At 64.3% G+C, this 22,200-nt stretch overlaps 10 protein-coding genes across 10 annotated transcripts in view; 5 read left to right on the top strand and 5 right to left on the bottom strand.

Moving 5' to 3' along the window:
- Window positions 1-279: 279 nt before the first annotated feature.
- PFL1_00965 (uncharacterized protein) lies at window positions 280-2,646 on the top strand (the record flags this gene model as incomplete). The annotated part of the gene is made up of 2 exons (XM_007878465.1): window positions 280-1,743; window positions 1,834-2,646. The coding sequence occupies 2 exons, from the start codon at window positions 280-282 to the stop codon at window positions 2,644-2,646; spliced, it is 2,277 nt and encodes a 758-aa protein (XP_007876656.1).
- A 659-nt stretch (window positions 2,647-3,305) lies between these two features.
- On the top strand, window positions 3,306-4,473 carry PFL1_00964 (uncharacterized protein; the record flags this gene model as incomplete). Its single annotated transcript, XM_007878464.1, has 3 exons — window positions 3,306-3,320; window positions 3,409-4,036; window positions 4,127-4,473. The coding sequence occupies 3 exons, from the start codon at window positions 3,306-3,308 to the stop codon at window positions 4,471-4,473; spliced, it is 990 nt and encodes a 329-aa protein (XP_007876655.1).
- A 391-nt stretch (window positions 4,474-4,864) lies between these two features.
- PFL1_00963 (uncharacterized protein) lies at window positions 4,865-6,974 on the bottom strand (the record flags this gene model as incomplete). The annotated part of the gene is made up of 5 exons (XM_007878463.1): window positions 4,865-4,984; window positions 5,073-5,280; window positions 5,363-5,433; window positions 5,526-5,746; window positions 5,843-6,974. 5 exons carry the CDS (start codon window positions 6,972-6,974, stop codon window positions 4,865-4,867), a joined length of 1,752 nt encoding a protein of 583 aa, XP_007876654.1.
- Window positions 6,975-8,455: 1,481 nt separating this feature from the next.
- Window positions 8,456-8,827, top strand: PFL1_00962 (uncharacterized protein; the record flags this gene model as incomplete). The annotated part of the gene is made up of 1 exon (XM_007878462.1): window positions 8,456-8,827. The coding sequence occupies one exon, from the start codon at window positions 8,456-8,458 to the stop codon at window positions 8,825-8,827; it is 372 nt and encodes a 123-aa protein (XP_007876653.1).
- A 452-nt stretch (window positions 8,828-9,279) lies between these two features.
- Window positions 9,280-11,454, top strand: PFL1_00961 (uncharacterized protein; the record flags this gene model as incomplete). Its single annotated transcript, XM_007878461.1, has 1 exon — window positions 9,280-11,454. The coding sequence occupies one exon, from the start codon at window positions 9,280-9,282 to the stop codon at window positions 11,452-11,454; it is 2,175 nt and encodes a 724-aa protein (XP_007876652.1).
- A 210-nt stretch (window positions 11,455-11,664) lies between these two features.
- On the bottom strand, window positions 11,665-14,397 carry PFL1_00960 (uncharacterized protein; the record flags this gene model as incomplete). The annotated part of the gene is made up of 1 exon (XM_007878460.1): window positions 11,665-14,397. One exon carries the CDS (start codon window positions 14,395-14,397, stop codon window positions 11,665-11,667), a length of 2,733 nt encoding a protein of 910 aa, XP_007876651.1.
- A 658-nt stretch (window positions 14,398-15,055) lies between these two features.
- Window positions 15,056-15,397, bottom strand: PFL1_00959 (uncharacterized protein; the record flags this gene model as incomplete). Its single annotated transcript, XM_007878459.1, has 2 exons — window positions 15,056-15,209; window positions 15,321-15,397. The coding sequence occupies 2 exons, from the start codon at window positions 15,395-15,397 to the stop codon at window positions 15,056-15,058; spliced, it is 231 nt and encodes a 76-aa protein (XP_007876650.1).
- Window positions 15,398-15,962: 565 nt separating this feature from the next.
- PFL1_00958 (uncharacterized protein) lies at window positions 15,963-19,683 on the top strand (the record flags this gene model as incomplete). Its single annotated transcript, XM_007878458.1, has 2 exons — window positions 15,963-19,295; window positions 19,411-19,683. The coding sequence occupies 2 exons, from the start codon at window positions 15,963-15,965 to the stop codon at window positions 19,681-19,683; spliced, it is 3,606 nt and encodes a 1,201-aa protein (XP_007876649.1).
- A 206-nt stretch (window positions 19,684-19,889) lies between these two features.
- Window positions 19,890-20,816, bottom strand: PFL1_00957 (uncharacterized protein; the record flags this gene model as incomplete). Its single annotated transcript, XM_007878457.1, has 3 exons — window positions 19,890-19,975; window positions 20,100-20,297; window positions 20,495-20,816. The coding sequence occupies 3 exons, from the start codon at window positions 20,814-20,816 to the stop codon at window positions 19,890-19,892; spliced, it is 606 nt and encodes a 201-aa protein (XP_007876648.1).
- Window positions 20,817-21,598: 782 nt separating this feature from the next.
- Window positions 21,599-22,200, bottom strand: part of PFL1_00956 (uncharacterized protein) — a gene marked incomplete at both ends in the record, with an annotated part of 1,323 nt that continues 721 nt past the window's right edge. The window contains one exon of the mRNA XM_007878456.1: window positions 21,599-22,021. Within this exon, the coding sequence (XP_007876647.1) occupies window positions 21,599-22,021 (423 nt within the window). The remainder of the gene's footprint in view (window positions 22,022-22,200) is intronic.

Genomic DNA, 22,200 nt, shown 5'->3' with positions numbered 1-22,200 from the left:
TTCGAAGCTAAGAGGGTTGGATACGATGTGTTGGTTGCCATGGTCCGAGAACAACATCGGCGAGCGGCGCAGAGCCTCCACACGCGACGCTTAAACGGGTCGACCGCAGGCAGCGGATCATCTCACCTCTGGTCTGGCCGCCCTCACCACCATCCCCGACGGCGCCGACAATATCCCTCTCGCCACCGCCAACGCTCATTAACGCGCTACGACCTGCTGCTCGCCATCAGAGGGAGCGGTCGAGGGTGAACAACCACAACCGCCCCGCTGCGCCACGCCATGCCCAGCGCGCGAAGCTCCCTCGCCCTGCAAAGAGAACGAGATCAGACCTACTCGATCCACATCTCCCTCTTCACCGGGCAATGGCCAGACACAGCGCCGAGTGACTCAACGCCAAAGCAAGGACTGTTCGAAGACCTCTTCCAGCCTCTTCCCGACGACCAGGACGAAAAGGGCGTCGTTCACCACGGCCGCGGCACTTTCAGATTGTCACTGCCGGACTCGATCGACAAGCGATTTGGGCCTCTTCGCATCGACTGGGCCGACCGCAGGCACCCACGCTCACAACGACGTCCAGATATGTCGCAGACCGCCAGCTCTTCGACAGGCGTGTCGCAGGCCGATCCTGCTTTGAGCTCAGATCCAGTTGGACCGGTCACACCAACGACGAGGAGCAAGAAGAAGCGTGTCTTCCACTCGGCCAAGCCCCAGATCACGGCTCCGGTCGCCGTCTTCCAAAAGCAGGATTCCTTCCAGGTCAACGACGGGCAGTCGTCCAAGCAAAAGGATCGCAGCAATGCGGGCAGCTCGGCTTCCGAGCCGATGGACATCGGATCTACCGAGGTGGCCTTCGGCATCGTCCACCTCTTCAAGGACAAGCAGGATGCGGCCGCCGCCCCTGAAACCGACGCTGCCGCAGAGGACAACCAGCTCACCGACAACGATGTCGGGACCGTCGTTGCCGTGCTCGCGGTACCGTCCTACCTCACCGCCGCCGACTTCCTCGCCTTTGTCGAGCCGGCCTCGGAGGCCATTTGTCACCTGCGCATGATCCGAGATGTCCATCCGAACCGCTGCATGGTCCTCTTCAAGTTCCGCGACGCCTCGGACGCCGAAGACTTCCACAAGATGTTCAACGGGCAGCCCTTCAACGCCATGGAGCCGGAAGAGATCTGTCAGGTAGTCTACGTCACGAGCGTCACCGTCTCCAAGCAGAGCACCCTCCCCCTCACCTATCCGATGCTTTCCAACAGCGACCCCTGGCCCCTTCGAGCACGATCCGCGCCTGGCGGATCGATCGAAGTGGCGAGCGCGCCTTCCGGATACGAGCTGCCGACCTGCCCCGTCTGCCTCGAGAGGATGGACAGCGCAGTGACGGGCTTGATGACGATCACGTGCCAGCACACGTTCCATTGCTCGTGCCTGAGCAAGTGGGGCGAAGGGCGGTGTCCCGTCTGTCGCTACTCGCAGACGGGGCATCGCAAGAAAGGATCGCAGCGAGCGAGCCGGCGACAGTCGCTCAACCCGGCCGCCAACGCCGGAGAGGGTGCAGCGGCGGATCTGGACGACGAGGAGGTCGAAGAGAGCGACGAGGACGAGGTCGAGCCGAGCCTGTGCACGATCTGCAAGACCAACCAGGACCTGTGGGTCTGCTTGATCTGCGCCTCGGTGGGCTGCGGGCGGTACAAGGCGGGCCACGCGCATCGACACTTTGAAGAGACCGGCCACCTCTACAGCCTCGAGGTGAGTACAATGGCGCAGAACGATTGATCGACCGGCATGGCACGGCGCTGACCGGCGCCTTTCTGCCTGCATGCGCCCACACTGCCGCAGCTCGAGACGCAAAGAGTCTGGGACTATGCCGGAGACGGCTACGTGCACCGGCTGATTCAGAACAAGGCCGACGGCAAACTTGTCGAGCTGCCATCGGCGTCGAGCGCAGCCGCCACGCCCGAGCGATCGCGCCGCCTGCCTGCGTCGACGGCCATGCAGAACCCGTCTTCCAGCAGTCAGGGAGGGCCACGCTCCGGCGCTGACGGCCGCGGCCCACGCCGCAGCGACGACGCAGCGGACGAATCGGACGTGTTCGACGATGGCGGCCCGTCTTCGACCGTCGCGGCATCGGAGAAGATCGAGGCGATCGGCCTCGAGTACTCGTACCTGCTCACGTCGCAGCTCGAGTCGCAGCGCCATTTTTACGAGGAAAGGATCGACCGGATCCAGGCGCAGTTTGACAAGCTGATGTCGACGATGCGACAGGTCGAGTCGGCGGCGAGCCGGCTGGTCGAGGTCGAGGAGCGTGCGCGGCGCCTCGAGGCCGAGCGCGACGAGCTGCGGCGGGAAAAGGCCAAGTCGGACAAGCGGGCCGACAAGATGCTCGAGCTGGCGCGGAAGTTTGAGAGCGAGATGCAGTCGGAGCGCAGCCTGTCCGAAGGGCTGATGCGCAAGCTAGAGAAGCGGCAGGAGGGCGAGGCGAGCCTGCAGGCCGAGGTCGATGAGCTGCGCGACCAGGTCAAGGACCTCATGTTCTTCCTCCAGGCGCGCGACAAGGTCGAGCAGGAGGGCGGCGAGGATCTCCGCGGCGGCGATCTCGAGGTCAAGCAGTCGGCGGCGAGCAAGAAGAAGAAGGGCAAGAAGAAGTCGTGAGGCGTGCGGTAGCTTAGGATGGGCATCATCGCCGACGTCGTCGGAGCGGGTGAGCTCGGTCACGTACTTCCTACGGCGCATGCACCTGCTGCAAGCCTGACAGCAGAAGTCGAGATCACGTCTTGAAGGGGCCGTCTGTGGTCATTATTGGCGTTGCGTTGGACAGCAGACGATGTGTGTTTGTCTCGACCAGAGCTCAGCGGCGCGATCTACGAGGCAGGAGTGTATGATTGCAAAGTGAGTGGGTCGCTGAAGCCACCGGGCCTCTTGCGGTGGCAAAAGAGTGGCGGCGATACGATGGTAGCGTCGCCGCCCCTGCCAAACGCCACGGGACGAAGCCGAAGAGGCTTGAGGATCAAGAGCAGGCCAGTCCAGTGGAGGCTGGCAGCAGCTTTCTGGCCGTCGGCGATGAAGCCGAAGCAAGGCAGCACGCCCCGCGAAGACGCAATGACGTGCGATCGAGGCGTGAACGGGCCACGCGCCTCTTGCCGTTCGCCGACGTTCTTCTCAACTTCGGGCCCAGCCCGACCGACGGGCGGTTCGGCTTCGGTCCCAGGCGACTCGACCCCTCCAGAGGCCCGCCACTCTTAAAGACCGCGCCACGGCCGCCTCTTTCCGACACCCACCACCACCCACCCTTCCACTCACACCTCTTCATCATGTCGCTCAACAAGGTGAGTCTGCGCAAGCCGATGTCGGCCATACTCACGACCGGATCCGACGCTCACACCTCCACATGCTCCGCCCGCGCCGCCACCGCAGACCATCACGCTCAACGACGGCAACAAGATCCCCCAGATCGGCCTGGGCACCTGGCTTTCGAAGCCCGGTGAGGTCGAGGCTGCCGTCGAGGCCGCCATCAAGGCCGGCTACCGCCACCTCGACCTCGCCAAGATCTACCAGAACCAGCACGAGGTGGGCGCCGCCCTCAAGAAGACGGTCCCCTCGGTCGTCAAGCGCGAGGACCTCTTCATCACCTCGAAGCTCTGGAACACGTCGCACAAGCCCGAACTCGTCGAGCCTGCCCTCGACGACACCCTTCAGGAGCTCGGCCTCGAGTATCTCGACTTGTACCTGATTCACTGGCCCACGGCCTTTGAAAGCTCCAACCCGACGAAGGAGCTTGTTCCGAAGAGCGAGGATGGCAAGCAGGCCAAGCTCGACCTGAAGACTTCGATCGTCGACACCTGGAAGGCCATGGTCGCGCTCAAGAAGACGGGCAAGGTCAAGTCGGTCGGCGTCTCGAACTTCACCATCGAGCACCTCGAGACCATCATCAAGGCCACCGGCGAGGCGCCCGCCGTCAACCAGATCGAGGCCCACCCGCTCCTGCCCCAGGACGACCTGGTCGCCTACGCCAAGGAGAAGAACATCAACCTGACCGCCTACAGTGAGTCATCCCGGCCCGCATCGAGATCGCGGGTACGACCGCCGTTACTGACCCCTGCGCTTTTCCCGACCCCTTCAACGCCGCGCGTAGGCCCGCTCGGCAACAACCTGACTGGCCAGACCAAGATCGTCGACTACCCGCAGGTGCAGGCCATCGCCAAGAAGCTCAACGCCGACCCGGCCCAGGTCCTCATCGCCTGGGGCGTCAAGCGCGGCTACAGCGTCATCCCCAAGTCGGTCACCGAGAGCCGCATCAAGTCCAACTTTGCCCAGATCGAGCTCAGCGACGACGACTACAAGACCATCTCGGACCTCCACACCGAGAAGGGCAAGCTCAGGTTCAACGTCCCCAGGACCTACAGCCCCTTCTGGGACATCAACATCTTTGGCGAAGAGTCCGAGAAGGAGGCCACCCACAAGGTCAACCTGGGCAACTGAGCGAGGATGAGCAAAAGCGAATCCGGGATCGCGGCTCGGGCGGAATCGTCGCTCGGCCTCGTCGTGATGTGTATTTGAAGCCGCCCTGCAGAGCCGGGGCTCCCGAATGACCGCATCTGCATCGTTCAACCACACTCCCTACCAGGCTGTGTCGCTCGATCGCCCGCTTCGTCCTCGGCAGATATGCGAGACGGAGCGAGTCTCAGAGGCGTGAGTTCGAGATAAGCGGCCGCAAACAGACACTGTGACAACGCTGGCATTGCCGATGGAATCAGAGACAGCCGCCCTCGGTGCTGGCGGTCATACAGTGGCGGATCATGAAAATAGGGTGGCCGCCTTTGCTGGCCTGGTGGGGTCGGTCGAGCTTGCTGCTCCTTGATGTGACGTCGATTCACTCGTACTTGTTGGATCCGCTGGTGGCCTGCGCCTGCCTCTTGAGGGCGGCGGGGGCGTCTCCCCTCTTCATAAACACCTCGATGAGGTGGATGGCCTGCACGTTGTCCAGTTCGTCCTGCGGCGTGAGGTCGAGGTAGAACACCGACAAGGCTGCGGGTCAGTGCCACATCCCGTCGTCTGCACAGCGATCGCTTGCCACTCACGCTCTTGAGCAGCTCGTCGAGCTCCGCCTTGGAGTGTACGGCATGGTACCTCTTGGCCGACGGCTGCGGGTCCTTGCGGTGGCTCTCGTCCTTCGGCACCGTCCTGTCCTCGGGCGCGCTGAAAAAGTCGAGCAGCAGCTTGTGGTTGTACGGCGCAATGTCGTTGTACGTGCGCTGAGGGCCGTGGATCTGGCGCTCGATCTCGTAGCTGCCGTTGGCGAGGGATAGGTCAAAATGTCAGCCTGCTACACGTCAGGGCAGGTCGAGGCCGTCGAGTGTGGCAGACTCACCCGTCGTTGTTCAGGACAAAGAGCAGCGGCTTGAGACCCTGGCGGATCATGGTGCCAATCTCCTGGACCGTCTGCGAAGTGGGCGAGAAGAAGACGGCAGATCTTTGTCTTCAGTCAGCTGCTCCCTTCGGCCTGGTTCCACGAAGAAGCCGTCCGGACTCACGAGCTGCAGCGATCCATCACCGACAAAGAGACACGTCCTGCCCAGCTTCTCTTCGCGAGCGGCAAGCGCGACGCCGAGGGTGGCACCGACGCTCCAGCCGATCGAGCCCCAGAGGATCTGTGCGACAAAGTGCGATGAGGGCGGCAGCTTGGCCTCGAGCATGCCGAAGCTGGACGTGCCGGTCTCGACAATGATCTGGTCGGTGGGCTTGAAGAATTGGCCTGGTGAAGTGGCAGTGGGGGGGCGGGCGTTCTGCAACGTCAGCTTCAAGTCTTTTGATGGTTCGCCTCCCGCGCCAGCTCGGGCCCGCTACTCACCGAGACGAGGCCACAGCCAGGCCTGGCTGATCGTGTCTCCGTCCTCCTGCGGCAGGCGGTTCTCGAAGCGGGTGATCCTCTTCCTGGTCGCGTCGAGCCTCTGCTGCCTGCGAGGCTCGAGCTTCTTGGTGAGCTTGGGCAGCAGGCCCTTCATGCCGACGTCCGGGTAGTGGGAGTAGCCGACGATGGCGTGGTCCGAGTGCAGCTCGATAGTCTTTTGCTTGGGGGTGCGGTAGGAGAAGCTGCCGGTGTTGAAGTCGGACTTGAGTGCGCCGATCAAGATGAGGGCGTCGGCCGACTCGACAATCTCCTTGACGCCGTTCGATGTGAGGCTGCCGATGTAGAGGCCGCCGTACTGTTCGTGGTCCTCGTCGATGGCCGTCTTGCCCATCGGAGTGCTGAAGACGGGCAGGCCAGACTTTTCGACGAGGTCCCTGGTCTCCTGCAGGCAGTTGTGTCGGATGGCACAGGCGTCGACGAGGATGACGGGGTTCTCGGCCTCGTCAATGTGTCGGAAGGCGACGTCGAGGGCGTACTGCTCGGCGTCGGGCTCGTTGGCGGGCACGGCCGTGTCGAGCGGTGTCTCGAGGTTTTTGGCCGAGATCTTGGCGTGAACCAGGTCGGTGGGCAGGGCGATGTAGACGGGACGGGCCTGCCTGACGGCCACGGTCAGGACACGGTCGATTTCGTCGGCGGCGCCCTCGCTCCTCTTGAGGACGGCCGAGGCGGCGCTGACCTGGCGGCTCATGGTCTCGAAGGCGTCGAAGCGGCCGTCTCCGAGCGTGTGGTGGAGGAGCGAGCGGCTTCCCTGAGCGCCCGTCGAGGGTACGCCGACGACGTGGACGACGGGGACGCGCTCGGAAAAGGCGCCCGCGACGCCGTTGAGGGCCGAGAGCTCTCCGACGCCGAAGGTGGTGACGACGGCTGCGACGGTGCCCTTGATGCGGGCATAGCCGTCGGCGCTGTAGGCGGCATTGAGCTCGTTGGCGTTGCCGACCCACTCGAGCTTGGCGTGGTCCTCGATCTGGTCGAGGAGTCCCATGTTGAAGTCGCCGGGAACACCCTGGACGGTGCGAGTGCCGAGCTGGGCTAGGCGCTCGAGGAGGTAGTCGCCGATCTTGATCTCGGACATGATAGGCTCAGGCGGATGGTTATGGAGGCAGAGCGGGCAGGTCTGGAGTGGCACTGGCAGCAGTGGTGGTGGTGGTGGTGGTGGCCATGGAAGAGCTCGAGGCAAGAAGCTCCAGGCTGACATCGAACGCACAGCCTGAATCGAGACGAGGCCCACCATGGCCTGCCTTGCTTTTGCTTTCGAAGGAGCGGAAGACCCGACGGCCAGGGTCCTCTGAGGGCAGCGAGAGTCATCGCGCAGCTCGGCGTGCCGGTCCTGCATGCGAGTCGCTCCGCGCCGCCGGCTTCCCTCCGCGTGGCCACGCCTGGCCAGGCAGGCAGGCCAAGTGGAGGGAACCAGGCCAGGCCGGATCGGCCCGCTTCCGAGACGCAGCAACGCGCTCGCGCCGAAGAGGATATCGATGATCCTCGAAAGTGGGACACTCGGCCGTACGAGCGAGACTGAAGGAGTGGGCTGCTGGACCTTGCGATGCCAGGCCAGGTTGGAGTGTCGTACTGGACAGCCTGTGGCGCCTTTGGCCCGCCGTCGTTTGTGCCCGCGGATCCGACTTGCATGAGAAGAGCTATCGAACTTCAGGTTAAGATCGGGAACACCCGCATCGGGCTAGCTCCCTCGGTGCCGGACACTCTTATCTCCTGGACGCTCCGCCGAGTCGCCCTTATCTGTCGCCCCTCGGAGTGCTCCATGTACGAGTTCCGCTCGCAGAACATCGCCGAGGTTGCCCGTATATAGCAAGCTCTCTGGCCGCCATCTCTGGCCAGCTGGCTTCCTTACAGCCTGGACCTTACCGTCCAGCACGCCATCCGCAGCATCCTTCGTGCGGCCAACGGCGACGCGGGGCACGGATGTCCAATGGAACGCTCAGCTCCCAGGATGCGGGGCCGCCAAGGAGCAGATGCGGCCTGTTAACAGCGCAGCCATCGAACCGAGCGCAGCGCATCTTATCACGGCCTCTCTACGCCGTTGGTGGCTTGCTTGGACGCATACGGACCGACCGATGCAGTCAACCGAGTACTAACTATCACGTTCCGCCGTTTAGGTGGCAGCTCGTGCCATGGCTGTGTGGCTGCTGCCGTTGCTGGGTGGTGAACGCGGTGCGCGAGATAAGGAAAAAGAGCTTGCCCCGCCCTCTTTGACAGGCCAGTCAGGCCTTGCACCGGGGCTCAGCCCTGTCGCCGCCAGCCACGACGCACCGTCTTCTTCATCCGCTCGGAGCCTCGCCACGCACGCCTTCCCATGCTAGGTCTCTACGATGATGCTCCTTGACCCCGCTCCCGCGTAAGGCATGCGGACCGCGCGCTCACTTGTCGGCCCGGCCTTCATCTCCAGTCGGAGCTCGCTGCGACCCACAGGCCCACACTACTACGCAAAGGACGGCGGCCATCTCGCAAACGGCAGAGGCCTGGCCCCCACCTACTGCTGTGCTATCGCGGCGCACGCTGTCCCATTTGACTGCCCCGACAAGCTGTACAATCTTTCTCATGAAGAGCTGCACCGAGCCTGACAATTTTCCCAGGGCCGGTCATGATGGCAAGTTGGCAGCTCTCGCCCATGGCCCCGCCTCGCTCGAACCACGATTGCCGGGACGCTTATCCTGCTCCAAGTCATGCCCGGCATTAGGACGCCACACGCAGACTACTCGGCCTTGGCTGTTCCACCGTCTTGAGGCTCGTGCCTCGGCGCCCACATCCTTGACCGCGACGGCAAACCCAGTGCGGACCACCGCCCCGAGCGCCCACGCTGGCTACCTCCTTGCCTCCGACAGATGCAACCAGTCCTCACGGCGGTCGTCCGGTCGCCTCGAGGCCACAGATAGCCACGCGCCTGGCGAGCCGATCTCACGCGAACTTTGACCTCTCCCCTCCGTCTTGTCCATCTTGCACCTGGCACCTCTCTCCTTCCCCCTCTCTCATATCTAACACCTCGCTCTGATCGCCTCGTCCATCCGGACACGTCAAGGTCCTCGCCATTGAAGAGATCGCATCCCCCTGCACCCCGCCGGCGGATCTGTACCGGGCCGCCTTGATTCCAGGGTCACACAGGACTGCCGCTACCGTCCCGGTCCGATCTTCCGCACGGCCCGCTGGCCTGACAAGCGCTAAGGGTCAGCATCCGCAAGCCGCTTCGCCTCGTGGTTGCGCTCGGCAGAGGGACAAGCGCCTACTAGGGGACAGCAAAAGGGCCTAGCACGAGGGATAGTCGTGGTTAGGATAAAAGGAGGGCCGCCACCCGCCCGCGGTCCCCTTGAACGGTCGCCACAAAGCACCGTTCAGAACACCAGAGCATCTTCCGAGAATCATCAAACATGGACAGCGAAGCCAACTCAGCCCTCGACCAATCGCACCTCCGTCCTCTCCTTCTACCCAAGGGCCAGCAACGACACCCATCTTCGCCGACCCGAATCCTTTTTCAAGAGCACGACCGCCGTCAGCGCCGACCCTCGTTTGCCGCCACTTCGTCCACGGTCGTGTCGCCGGCCAGGTCCACCTTTGACGACTCCGCAAGCGTATCAACCAGCGCTACAGCCGTTTCGCCTCCCATTCTCGTCGACGAGTACCGGGACAAGCAGGTCGAGCCTCCGTCGTCCAACATGCTTGGCGACTACCAGGAACATTCGAGCAAGAGGGAGTCGTCGCTGTACCTGCACGCTACCTCGGGCTTTCCCAATCCTCCGCCGCGATCCAACAGCAGGCTGGGCGATGGCGCACCTCCGCACCATCCCGACCGCTCGATGATAAAGCTCGCCAATCGCAGCACGGAAAAGGTTCACGGCAGCGGTCAGCCGCACCTGCTTGACCCGTACCGCCAAATGGAGGGCTTCCGAAGCCGCCTGCGAGGCGAAGAGCTCGTCCTGCGGGCGGAGGAGTACCGTCGTCGTCTGGAGCGCTCACGCTCCCGCGATACGGACCGCCGACTGTCTGGCGAAGCCGCATGGGACGACCAGAGCGCGGTCGACACCCTCGACTGGAGCGCCAACTCTACATCATTGCTGCGGAGCGTCGCGTCGACCGAGACGTACAACACAGACGAGGAAGACTACCGCGACAACGAGGCTCTGAGGACGTCCTCCGACGATCGCACACCCAGGCCGCCGCAGCTATCCCATGCCCCATCCGCGTGGAATCTGCGAGGCAAGCCAGTCCAGCGCAAGCCGAGCCGGACGTCGTTGCAAGCGTCCACAAACGTCAACGCCACCGAATCGTCTCGCGGCACCGGCGGAGATGGCGATGTCGACCTGTCGACTTCAAAGACGATGTCGGACGACTTCGAAGTCTCGGCGCTGAGGAGGGAGGTCGAGCAGCTTCGAATGGCGCTCGTGCAGAAGGCCCTGGCAGAAGGCAATCGCAAGACATCGATCGAGGCGCAGCGTCCGACCGTCTCGGTCGCAAGCAGCCGCGCCGAGCGCGAGAGCAGGATGTCGACCTCGGTCAAGCCGGTCCCCTCTGACCCGCTTCCGCCCGCACCTCGCGTCCACCACCTGGATCTTCGAGACGATGACGGCTGTGCAGCAGTGCCAGCAGCGAGGGACGGCTACGCGACTCAAGGACCGATGAGCCATCCCCGCGATCAAGGGCGGGCTCGACAGTACATCGACCCATACGACGTCCCCGCTCACCATGTCTATAGCTCATCGCCTCCAGACCGGTACACGCAGCAAGAGCTGTATGGCCTGTATGGCCACCGACCCCCGCCACGTCACGACTATGCCGCCATCGATGCGCGCCTGCACCGCACGGCGTCGTCGCAGTATCGCGCTTACGACTCGTCGCGACACCATCAGGGCTACGCGCAGGGAGAGCTTCACCATCACGGCGGCGGCGCCAGAGGCGCTCCGGTCCCCCCGAGCTACATCTCTGCGCCTCCCAGTACGGCATGGCCGGACGAGTCGGTCAGTCAAGTCGGCAGCGAGGATGCGAGGAAGGTCGACGAGCTGGCCAAAAAGGTCGAGGTTCTCGAGGCGCTGCTCCGTGCCGGCAGTGCCCCCCAGTCCAACGACAGGGGTGGCGGCATTTCTCAGTCGATGGACCAGCAGAGGCCGCAACAGCAGCTCCACCGGCAGCAAGGCCCGCAGCAGCGACAGCAGCATGAACCGCAACCTCAGTCGACCCGGATCTCGACCTCGAGCTCGCTCGCTCCGAGCAACGCATCACGCAGCGACGTCTCGGGCGCCACATCGCCCTTTATCTACAACGCGACCGCCTCAGGCCCCGCCGTGTCCAACCTCGATCTTTCTTCCAACTCCCTCGCCGTGCCGCAAGGACAGCAAGGCAAGAAAAAGCTCACCCTCTCGGGCATGTTCAAGCTCTCCAACGCTTCCTCGCCCGGTGAGGGTGCCGCGGAGGGCCCGGGTGTCGTCGAGATGAAGATAAGCACCGTCAGCTGGAGCCGGAAGCGCACCGAGAAGACTCAGGTGCCCAAGGCCAAACTGAGGCAAGGTCCAGGCAGGGGTAGGGTGTACATCGCTCCGGCCAAGACATGAGGCCGTGATCGTCCGCTTTCTCTGGCCTCTGCTTCACTTCATCGCTACCCCATCTGCTCTGCTCTGCCACTCCCTCATCGCCCATCAGCTCACTGTCTTTGTACCGTCACCTTACCCAACTCGATCTCGCCGCAGCGCAGGATCCCGCACACTCGTTTGAATGTCATCATCTCCCTTGATCGCCTCTCTTGTATAGGCCTACTACATCCCTCACTCGCGCCCGTCCATCTTGGCGAGCCTGGCCCTGATTTCGACATACTCCTGATGCTGCGCATACTCTGCCTCGTCGCGAGCAGGCCGGTTGGGCGCCTCGCCGGGCGCCCAGCCACCTTCGGGCTTGCCGTCGACGTAGCGCCGACCCGCCCATCCCGCGGAGTCGCGCGTCGTCCAGCCAATCTGCGTGGCATCGGCGGGGGTGGCTGCCGTAGTCGCCGCCGGAGCCGCGCCTGCGTCCCCGTTGGGTCGCACCGACGACAGCAGTCCTTCCATCGATGCGCGGTAGGCCTCGTCCAGACCCTCCCTGACGATGTAGCCCTTGGCGCCGAGCCACCTGTCCACCCTGGCTTGATCCCTCCGCTTCAATTCTTGCTGCGCTTCCGCATCCGTCGTCCACGGCGAGTCATCCGAAACGGTGCACTCGGCGGCGTCGTCCGAGATCCGCACGTCGCCCTCGCCGGCGAGAGAAAGGACGGCCCAGCCAATGACCATCATGCCCGGCGGCCTCTGTTCGCCGCTCCTCTCGAGCGCATCGGCGATCCCGGCCAACGTGGACGCCACCATGCGCTGGTCCGACGAGCTAGCTCGCTCAATGATGGCGATGGGCGTGTGCGGCGGGAAAGCCGGGCCGTCGCGATCGCCGATGCTGTCCTCCTCGCCCGCCGCCGCCGCCGCAGCGCTGACGGCGGCAGCAGCCGTGTGGCCGAGCAAGCTGTTGCCCGTTAGGGTCTGCACCACCGCCTTGAGCCTCGCCACGCCCATCAGGACGATGAGGGTGCGCCCGCGCTCGTAGCCGGGCAGTCGCACCTTTTTGCCTCCGCGCCCGACTCCCGTGCAGAGCACCAGGCTGTCGGCCGCCCCGCGCTGTGTCACGGGAATGCCGAGCATGAGCGGCGCGGCCAGGGCGCTGCTGATGCCGGGCACAACGGTGCACTCGATGCCCGCCCGTCGAAAGGCGAGCACCTCTTCACCACCCCTGCCGTAGACGAACGGATCGCCCTGCTTGAGGCGGACGACCGTCTTGCCTTCTTCGATGGCCGCCTTGAGGGCCATGGCGATCAGCTCCGACTGGGCACCCTCGGCGTTGCCCGGAAACTTTTTGGCGATCTCCAGAGGCGTCGATGACGGAATCAGACGGAGGATCGAGGCCGGCACCAGCTTGTCGCTCAGGATCAGGTGTGTGTCCGGCGACGAGAGCAGGCGGTGTGCAAGCACCGTTAGAAGGCCGGGGTGGCCCGTGCCAGAACCGAGGAGGTAGATGTGGCCCTTCTTCTGGCGTACGGGTGCCGGTGGGCGGATGACGAGCGAGTGCTGGGACCGTGCGCGAGCCTGTCTTTCTGGAGAAGGAGCGCGAGACGTGGCTCGACCGCGCTCGGTCCGATCCTCGTCCGCCTGCGAGGCTGGCGCGTCGCCGTCGTTTGACGATTGGGCGACGTCGCCTGGCTGGGCCTTGGGGGCACCGGCGGCTGGCTGCTCCCCTGCGTACGTGCTGAGGACGCCCTTCATCTGCTCTTCTTTGAGACCGCCAAGGTATTCAATCGGCCAGTACTCGCTGATCTGCGCCACCCAGCGCATCCGACGCTTAGTCCGCTCGATTGCCTCTTCCCTCTGCCTTTCTGAGGCGGCGTGCTTGGCGGCCGAAGCTCCAAGCGCCGCCTTGAGGCTGATGCCGGCCTTGTCCATCGGATTTTTGGGCGTCAGCTGCGGCACCGGACTGTTGAGCGGCGTGGTGTCGAAGCTGAGGTCCTCCTCTTCGACATCCTTGTAGGCTCCAGAGGCGGTGCGCTCCCTCGGCTTCTTTGCCCTCCTGGCTTTCGAAGAGCTCGCCTCGGCCGCCTCGCCTTGGGCCGACTGGTCCTGGTCCTCCTGCTTCGCCATATCCCGCATCCTGCCGACCTTTTCGACCGCGTCGCCGACATTGCGCGGCAAGGCGCTGACCAGCTCCCTCCTGATCCGGCCCGCGAGTCGACAGCCGCGGCCGTTGGTGGTGACGGCAATCTGCAGTGGAGATGAGCTCGGCACCGCGCCGTCGATGCAGGGGAAGCGGTGACAGGCCGGGAAGCTGAAGTCGCACAGATCGGGCTTGTCGGCCACATTGATGGGGATCCGTCGCCTCCGGCAGAGTTTGGTGATGATGGCGGCTCGGTCGTAGGCGGTCGAAGCGGCCACATCGGCGGCGGCGGCGTCCGCAACATGACCCTCGACGGGGGTACGCTTGGCAGCGTCCCCAGAATGGAGAGTGTCGGTGATGCAAACGATGAAGATGGAGTTTGCCTCGCCCTCGTCGAGTTCGTCGAGTAGCTGCTCCCAGCTGCGTCGTATTGCCTCTGCCTGGGTCGTTGTCGTCGACGTCGACGTCGACGTCGACATCGCCGCTGAGGCGGACTGGTATCGTATCGTCTTGAAGGTCACCATGTTCTGTTGGACCCGATAGCGGATCTCCGGACACACGTCGCCCGACGCGAGTGGGTCCTGGGCATCGGCAGCGTCATCCTGGACGGAAACGACGACGGGTCTAATGCCAGCTTCGAGGCAGGCGAAGCACCTCGAGGCGGCCAGCTTGCCCGTGCCTAGGACGATGGCGACCTTGCCGGTGGGCGGGCGGTGCGAGAGTAGGAGGCTGGCGGTGGATACCGGCGGTGGGAAGGGGGAGGGGTCAGAGGCGTGCGAGGTAGGGTTCGTGGGCATGGCGGCGGTGGTGGCGGACGTGGAAGTATCGAAGTGCATGCTGCATCCGGCTGGGATGAGGGGTGTCGGTGATGGTGGGGTTGGTGATGGTGGTGGTGGTCGAAAGGTCCAGTGCCAGAGGGGCCGAGCTCAGGTCAGCCAGCCTTCAGACGAGGTCCTCGAAGTGGACCGGAAGAAAGCGGCACGCTCGTCGGATGCCTGCTGCGATAACGTCTTATCTTAATCCCCGCTCGCTTGCGCCCGTCCCACGCGACCCAGTCGTCCTCGTCGGATTTATCACCAGCTCGCACGCAACGCTGGTCAGCCAACAGCGCCTTCCGGCAAGCAGAGGGACCGCTCGACAAGGCCAGATCAAAAGTGGAGTTGCAGAGGGGTGAAGGGCCAGCGAGCAAGCCAAAGCGGCTGCGTTGGCTCAGACATGCAGGGGTACAAATACAAGGACAAGGAAGGAAAGTAGCGGGCCGCAAGGCGAGAGGGAGGCATGGAGCACGACGCTCAAGCGGCCGCCAAACGGCAGCATACGTCGATCCATCAAGCATGTTGAGGCGATGCTCTTCCATCGCACGGGTGGGTGTGAGCGTCCGGCGGGGCCGATGAGCCATCAACATCTGGCTGGCGGCCAAGGGCAAAGAAGAGTCTCATCTTGGCCAGCGAGGCGGGCCTCGAAAGTTATCTGACGGTGGTATGAGTGGCGGCTTCAGATCTTGTATCCCAGGCTGGCCATGCACTCGCGGTGCTTGCGCACGAGCTCCTCGCACTTTCTCGCCGACTCGCCGTCCTCCTCGACGCTATGTCCGAACTTGAAGAAGCAGTCATCCCGTGCTGCCTTGGTCTCGGGGCAGGCGCAGCATCTGCAGGCATGTATCGAAAAGCATCACAATGCTCCATATGTACATGTCAGCGAGGTTCCCAAGGAAAGTACACGCAGCCTAGGCGGTGGCGTGGCACATCCGGCTACTCACGGCTTGATGCCCTTGGGGTTGAGCTCGGTGACAAACTTGTTGGCCGTCTCGACGTTGGGCTCGATGGCGGTAGGCATGGCGGCGGGTCCAATCGACAAGAGAGGGTGAGATGTGTGTGTGCGTTGACGATCAAGAGGCCGGATGATAGTACTGAAGGACGAGAGCGATGCTGGTTGTCGCGAGAGAAGGTGGTGCCGAGGCCAGGGTCGGTTTGACAAAGCAGGCAGCGGCGAGCACGCCTTCGCCTTCTCCGGCCGGTGGCGCGGAGCAAACCCATTCGGCCTCCACGCCGGCCTGGTCCGGAGCGGCCGATGCCCTTTTTTTGCCCGGCTGGCTTCCGACTTCCGAAGGCGCCGGCTTCTTTTTCGGCAGAAGCGCAAGCGCCGCCACGTACGCACGATCAGCCGAGGACGTTGGCCGCCCTGCTCCATCCTACGGCATCGGCCCGACCCGACCTACCACCAACCCACCGCCCATCCCACCCCTCCGTTGCCCTGAACTGGCCATTATACTATATTGCTGAGGCCCTCTGTTTCAGACCGACACGACCTCCTCGCTGGCGACATTCTTCGGAGACTCTCCGGCTGCGCCTTTTTTGAGGGAGACCAAAGGGAGCCCCCCGCCTCTTCTCTTCGCCCGTCCATGCCGTTGGCCTCCGCTTTCCGACTCAGCACTTCCGCCTGTCGCTCTCCCGCTGCTACGCTGCTGCGCTCGTCAGGCGCACTCCTCTTCCACTGCGCTCGATCTTCCCCCGTCGGAGTCGCTGCCGCTCGCCCGCTCTCGCTCAGCGCCAGGAAGCCCCCCACCCTAGCCGCAGCCACCTCCGCCTCGTCTGCTCAGAAGCAGCACTCCAGCCACCCTCTCCCTCCCCATAGACAAGGTCTGGCAACCATGGCACTCCCAGCCCGCTACACCACCGGCAAGCCTGGCGCAGCAGCAGCCGCCACCCTGCCTTTCTCCAAGGACCAGGAACCCCCGGCGAGCCTGGGCAACTTTGACCTCATCGCCCGCGTCGACCTCGACTATGCACCCGGCATGTTCGTAGAGAAGTGGCAGTCGAGGGTCACCGGCCTCACGGTGGCCTGGGCCAGCTTCCAGTCGCCCCTCCTCAACTGCTACATGACCTTTGCCACCGAAATCTTTGAGGACACGGGTGTACCCCACACCCTCGAGCACCTCATCTTCCTCGGATCGGAGCAGTACCCCTACAAGGGCGTCCTCGACACGCTGGCCAACCGCGCATTCGCCAGCGGCACCAACGCCTGGACCGCCAACGACCACACCGCCTACACCCTCACCACCGCCGGCTCCGACGGCTTCCTCCGCATGCTCCCCGTCTACCTCGACCACGCCTTTTTCCCCACCCTCACCGACGCAGGCTTCACCACCGAGGTCTATCACATCAACGGCCAGGGCGAGGATGCCGGCGTCGTCTTCTCCGAGATGCAGGGCCGCGAAAACTCGAGCGGAGACCTGATGGAGCTCAAGACCCAGAGGATGCTCTACTCAAAGTCGTCGGCCTACCGCAGCGAGACCGGCGGCCTCATGTCGGCGCTGCGCGTGCTGACCATCGACGACATTCGCAAGTACCACGGCAAGTACTACGCGCCCCACAACGCCGCGCTCGTCGTCTGCGGTCCGCTCGAGAGGGAGAAGCTGCTGGAGACGCTCAACAGCGTCGAGGAGCGCCTCAAGCAGCACGGCGAGGCCCACGGCGTCGCCGGCCCCCGCGGCTGGAAGCGACCCTTTGTCGAGACGCCGAGCGCCGCAGTGCCCAAGATTGACGGCTCCAAGCTCGAACAGCCGGGCGTCGACCCCGCCGACCCGCCGGCCAAGGGGTCGCAGCCGGACTCCAAGCGGCGCAGGGCGTTCATCGACTTTCCCGAGCACGACGAGAGCGTCGGAGAGGTCGAGGTCACCTGGATGGGACCCAAGTACAACGACTGGCTCGAAAAGGAGGCCGTCCAGCTTCTCGGTACCTACCTCTCCGACTCGCCGGTCAGCGCCATCCAGAAGGAGTTTGTCGAGCGCGACGATCCGCTCTTCACCGACGTCTACATCAGCAGCACCGAAAAGGCGGGCGCCGACACCCTGTACGCCTACTTCTCTTCGGTCCCGTCCGAGCACCTCGACGAGGTCGACGACAAGGTCGTCGCGCTGCTCGCCAAGGTGGCCGACGAGGGCATCGACATGGACCGGATGAGGATGATCATCAAGCGCGACAGTCTCAAGCTCCTCAGCAGCCTCGAGACCAAGCCCGCCGACGGCTTCTCGGACCTCATCATCATGGACTTCCTCTACGGCTCCAAGGATGGCAAGGATCTCCACGCCGCCAACGACGACATGACGCGCTACGACACCCTGGCCGGCTGGACGTCGCAGCAATGGGTCGAGGTGCTGCGCAAGTACTTCGTCGACAACCCGCGCCTCGTCGTCGTCGGCCGCCCCTCGGCGCCGCTGGTGGACAAGCTCAAAGCCGACACCAAGGCGCTCGAGGAGAAGCGACGCACGGAGCTGGGCGAAGACGGCCTCAAGAAGCTGGCCGACAAGCTCGAGGCCGCCAAGAAGGAAAACGACCGCGAGATCCCCGACGAGCTGCTCAAGAGCTTCAAGATCCCCAGCGTCGACAGCATCCAGTGGATCCCTGTCGGCTCGGCGCGCAACGAGCCGGTGGCCAAGGACCAGGAGGCGTCAAAGGCCGCCGTGATGGCGGCCGACCTCGATCGCAAGGTGCAGGCGCACGTCGATGCCGACGGCGAGACGCTGCCCTTTTTTGTGCAGTTCGACCACGTCGACTCGAGCTTTGTCACCATCAGCGTGCTCGTGTCTACCAGCGACGTGCCCGCCGAGCTGCGCTCCCATCTCCACCTCTACCTCTCGGTCATGTTCTCGCTGCCCGTCACCTGCCAGGACGGCAGCCAGCGCTCGATGACCTACGAGGAGGTCGTCAAGGGCCTCGACGAGGACACGCTCGAGTACAGCGTTGCGCTCGGCGTCGGCACGGGCTTCCAGGAGCTCGTCTGCGCCGAGATCAAGGTGGAGAAGGCCAACTACGAAAAGGCCATCGCCTGGTACCGCGACCTGATCTGGGGAAGCCAATTCGCCGTCGACCGTCTCAAGGTGGGCACGAGCAAGATCGTCCAGAGCCTGCCAGAGCAGAAGCGCGACGGCCGCACCATCTCGTGGGGCCTGGCGCGCAGCCTGCAGCACGACCCGAAGCGGTCGACGCTGCTCAACAACTCGCTTCTGACCCTGATTAGCGCCATGCCCAAGCTGGCCGAGGCGCTCAACGCCACGCCAGACAAGGTCGTCGACGACTTTGAGACGATCCGCAGGACCATTATGCGGCCCGAGAACCTGCGCATCTCGGTGGCGGGCAACGTGCTGGACCTCGACGAGCCGAGGAGCGCCTGGACCAAACACTTTGTGCGGCCCGAGTGGCAGACGGCGGCGCCGACCCCGATCCCGTGGGCCAAAGACGTGCTGAGCGAGCTGGGCAGGGACCCCAAGAAGCGCGGCCTCATCACGGCGCTGCCCTCGATCGAGTCGTCGTACTCGGTCTTCTCCGCCAAGGGCATCTCGCACTACCTGCACGCCGACAACCCGGCGCTGGTGGTGACCATCGCCGTGCTCAACGCCATGGAGTCGTTCCTGTGGCGATTTATCCGCGGCGCCGGACTGGCCTATGGCGCGTCGATCCGCTCCGACCCCGAGTCGCAGCTGATCCATTTCAGCCTGTACCGCTCGCCCGACTCGGCCAAGGCGTTCCTCGAGGCGAAAAAGGTCATCGAGGCGCTGGCCGAGGGCAGCATGAAGATCGACGAGACCACCCTCGAGAGCGCCAAGAGCTCGCTCCACTTTAGCGTCGCCGACAGCGAGGGCACCGTCGGGCAGGCGGCCACCGAGAGCTTTGTCGACAGCGTCGTCAAGATGAGCGGCAAGAACCGCGGCAGGAAGCTGCTCAGCGACATGAGCGTGAGTGCGCGTGCTTGCGGCGCAGCGTCGCCCCCCCGAAACCCAGTGTGCATCCCCGACTGACTTGCCCTCCCCCCTCCCAATCCCCTCTGACCCGCAAACCCGAACCATACAGGCCGTCACGATCGAGCAGGTACAGCAGTCGCTACAGACCTACATCCTGCCCATCTTTGACCCGGCCCGCTCGATTGCCGCCGTCGTGGCGCCGCCGTCCAAGGTCGACGAGATTGAGGCGCAGCTGAAGCGGGTCGGCTACGACATGGAGCGTGTCGAGCTCGATCTCGGCAAGGACGACGACAGCGACGAGGCGAGCAGCGGCAGCGGCAGCGAGGACGACGAGAGCGGCAGCGAGAGCGAGGGCGAGGATGAGCGGGGCGCCATGAGGTAGACGATCACTGTGTAGCTTAGTCTCGTCGGCGTGGGTTCCGACACATCTGAACCACCTGCCTGAGCTCAGCGTCGTGTGCGCCTCCTGCGTTACGACATCGGGGGCGCACGATATCAGATGCAGACGATGTTTCGAGATGCCAGGACTGGGGTTTCGAATTTCAGGCCTATCAGGATCATTGAGCGCGGTCGCCGACGATGCCACGCTCAGATGGCGCAAAGCGCGATGGTCGAGATGGTGGTGGCGGCAATGACGGCGTAACCGGAAGCGTAGACGCCCTTGAGGTTGAGGCCTGGCACGAGGATCCGTAGGTGTTCGCAGAAGGGAGTGTGAAGGGCGGGGCTTCAGTTCAGTCTTCAAATCCAGGTCGTCCGCCCAGGTGAAGGAGAGAGGACGGGCGGGATAGGCCGACTCACAGTAGCCGTAGTCCCAGGCAAGGTGGCGCAGGCCGTTGAAGTTGTGGTAGTTGAAAGCGGCGGCGAGCGGGACCTTGAGGCCGAGCTTGAGCCAGAAGGGGAGGTGGGCGACAAAGTCGACCATGGATCCCGAGGTGAGGAGCTCGCCGAGGCCGACGTGCGGAGCGGCGACGTAGGCGAGGGCGTAGCCGTACATCACTGAGGGGGCCAGGAAGTGAAGAGGGGAGGATCACGGAGGAGAGAGAGATGGGGGAAAGAGGAAGGAGCGTGATCCGGTCAGTCACACCTTGTCCCCCGCATTGACGGCAGGGCAGAGCGTATCGACGCGACCCGAAGCGGTATCCCCCGCAGCAGCGACGGCGCGGCGCAAACCGCCACCATGGACGGACACTCACGAGCGCTGAGACTGGCGCCGGTGATGCGGTTAGCCACGGAGCCGATCCAGGTGAGCTGGGGCTGGTAGATGGTCATGTGGGGCGAGATGGGGCGGCTGGCGCGGTGCTTGTTGAGCAGCTCGAGGTTCTCGCCCTGCGACATCTTGGCCGTCGAGACGGCGGTGCGCACCGCGCCGATCTGGTTGGCGCGCACCGCCAGGTTCGAGGCGGCGGGCGACGAGCGGAGGAGCAGCCCGACCGATCCGACCGAGGCCGGCTGGGCGGCGCGGAACGACTGCGAGACGAGGCGGTGGGAGAGCGAGAGCGCCTTGCTGGTCTGCATGCTGGGCGACTGTCTGGGGGCTTTGATGGAGCAAGGAGCGGTGGTGGTGGTGGCGGTAGGGCTGGTAGTGTTGATGCCGGTGCGCAGGTGGTGGAGATGACGAAGACGAGGACCAGGCCCAACGACCGAGGCCCCGGTAGCGTGGATCGCGCGCGGAACAGCCGGACCAGGCCGCGGGGAAAATCGGCCCAAGCTGAGGCAGGCCACCAGCCAGCCAGCAGGCCAGGTTCTCGAGGTCTCTGGCCTCCCCGCAGACCCAACCGTGGGTCCAAGCCCCGTCTGAGCAGACAGCCGCCGACCGCCAGCCGATTACAAATGGAAAAATGGCGGCGGCCACTTCTCGCGCGAGAGCGGCGCGGCTAAAAGTCGAAAGCAGCGCACCCTCGGCCTTGTTCATCACGCACACACACACATACACGCTCCGGGACCCAGACTCTCGGACTGCGAGAGGATGCTGTTCGACGAGGATATAGAGAGATACATACAGGTTTCGCCAACATCCACCCGCCCATCATGTCGACGTCCGTTTCCAGGGCGCAAAAGGAATGGCATCGGCAGCGCGATCCGCAATTCAAGAACGGGGACCGATCTTCTGCCAGAGGAGGGGTATGGTTGCGATCCGGGCTCGAGGTGGGGATCGCAAAACTCCGAGGCAGACCGATCCCAGATGTCCACCCGCCTGGGACGAGCGGACCTGTGGAGAAGTGAAGGAGTGGCAACGGCCGGGTCGGGGCAGAGAGCCAGAAACCAGAGGGCGGCGGCGCGAAAGGCGCGTCGCGAGCCTATTTGCGGATCGAGGTGACGGTGCCGTGGATCGAGGCGGCGCGCTTGGCGCGGTCCTGGTCGTTTGCCAGCTTGCGGCTGCGCAGCTCCTCGATGTGGGCCTTTGTCGTCTCGTAGCTCTGGATCATGTCCTGGTGGTGCTTCTTCTTGAGTTCCGTCTTCTGCTTGGCCTTTTCGAGGTCCGAGGCGTACTTTTCGTACTCGGCCTGCGCCTTGGCGAGCACCTTTGCGGCCTTGTGCTCCTTGGTCGTCGCCTTTTCCTGCTTCTTGAGCGCCTCGGCCTCTTCGTCGCGCGCGTTGCGCAGCAGCTTCTCGGACGTCGACGCGTCCTTGAGCGCCTTCTTGAGCGCCTTTTCCTCGCTCTTGGCCTCGGTCTTCATCAGCTTGTCGTACTTCTTGATCTCCTTGGACGACATCGCAGCCTGGGCCGGGACGGCGGTGGGCGGAAGTCGCGGCGGCCTCGGTGGTGGGCTGAGCGGCCGCAGGCTGCTGAGCGGGAGCGGCGGCGGCGGGGGCGGCAGCAGCTGCAGTCGCACCACCGGCAGCGCCGGCAGCGGCGGCCGGAGCAACGCCGTCCTGAGTGGGCGCGTCGGAGCGGGTC

Source organism: Pseudozyma flocculosa, assembly GCF_000417875.1.
Source record: "Pseudozyma flocculosa PF-1 unplaced genomic scaffold scaffold00002, whole genome shotgun sequence".
Lineage (NCBI taxonomy): Eukaryota > Fungi > Basidiomycota > Ustilaginomycetes > Ustilaginales > Ustilaginaceae > Pseudozyma > Pseudozyma flocculosa.
Note: the sequence above shows the minus strand (reverse complement) of the source record. Positions and strands in the feature narration are given on the sequence as shown.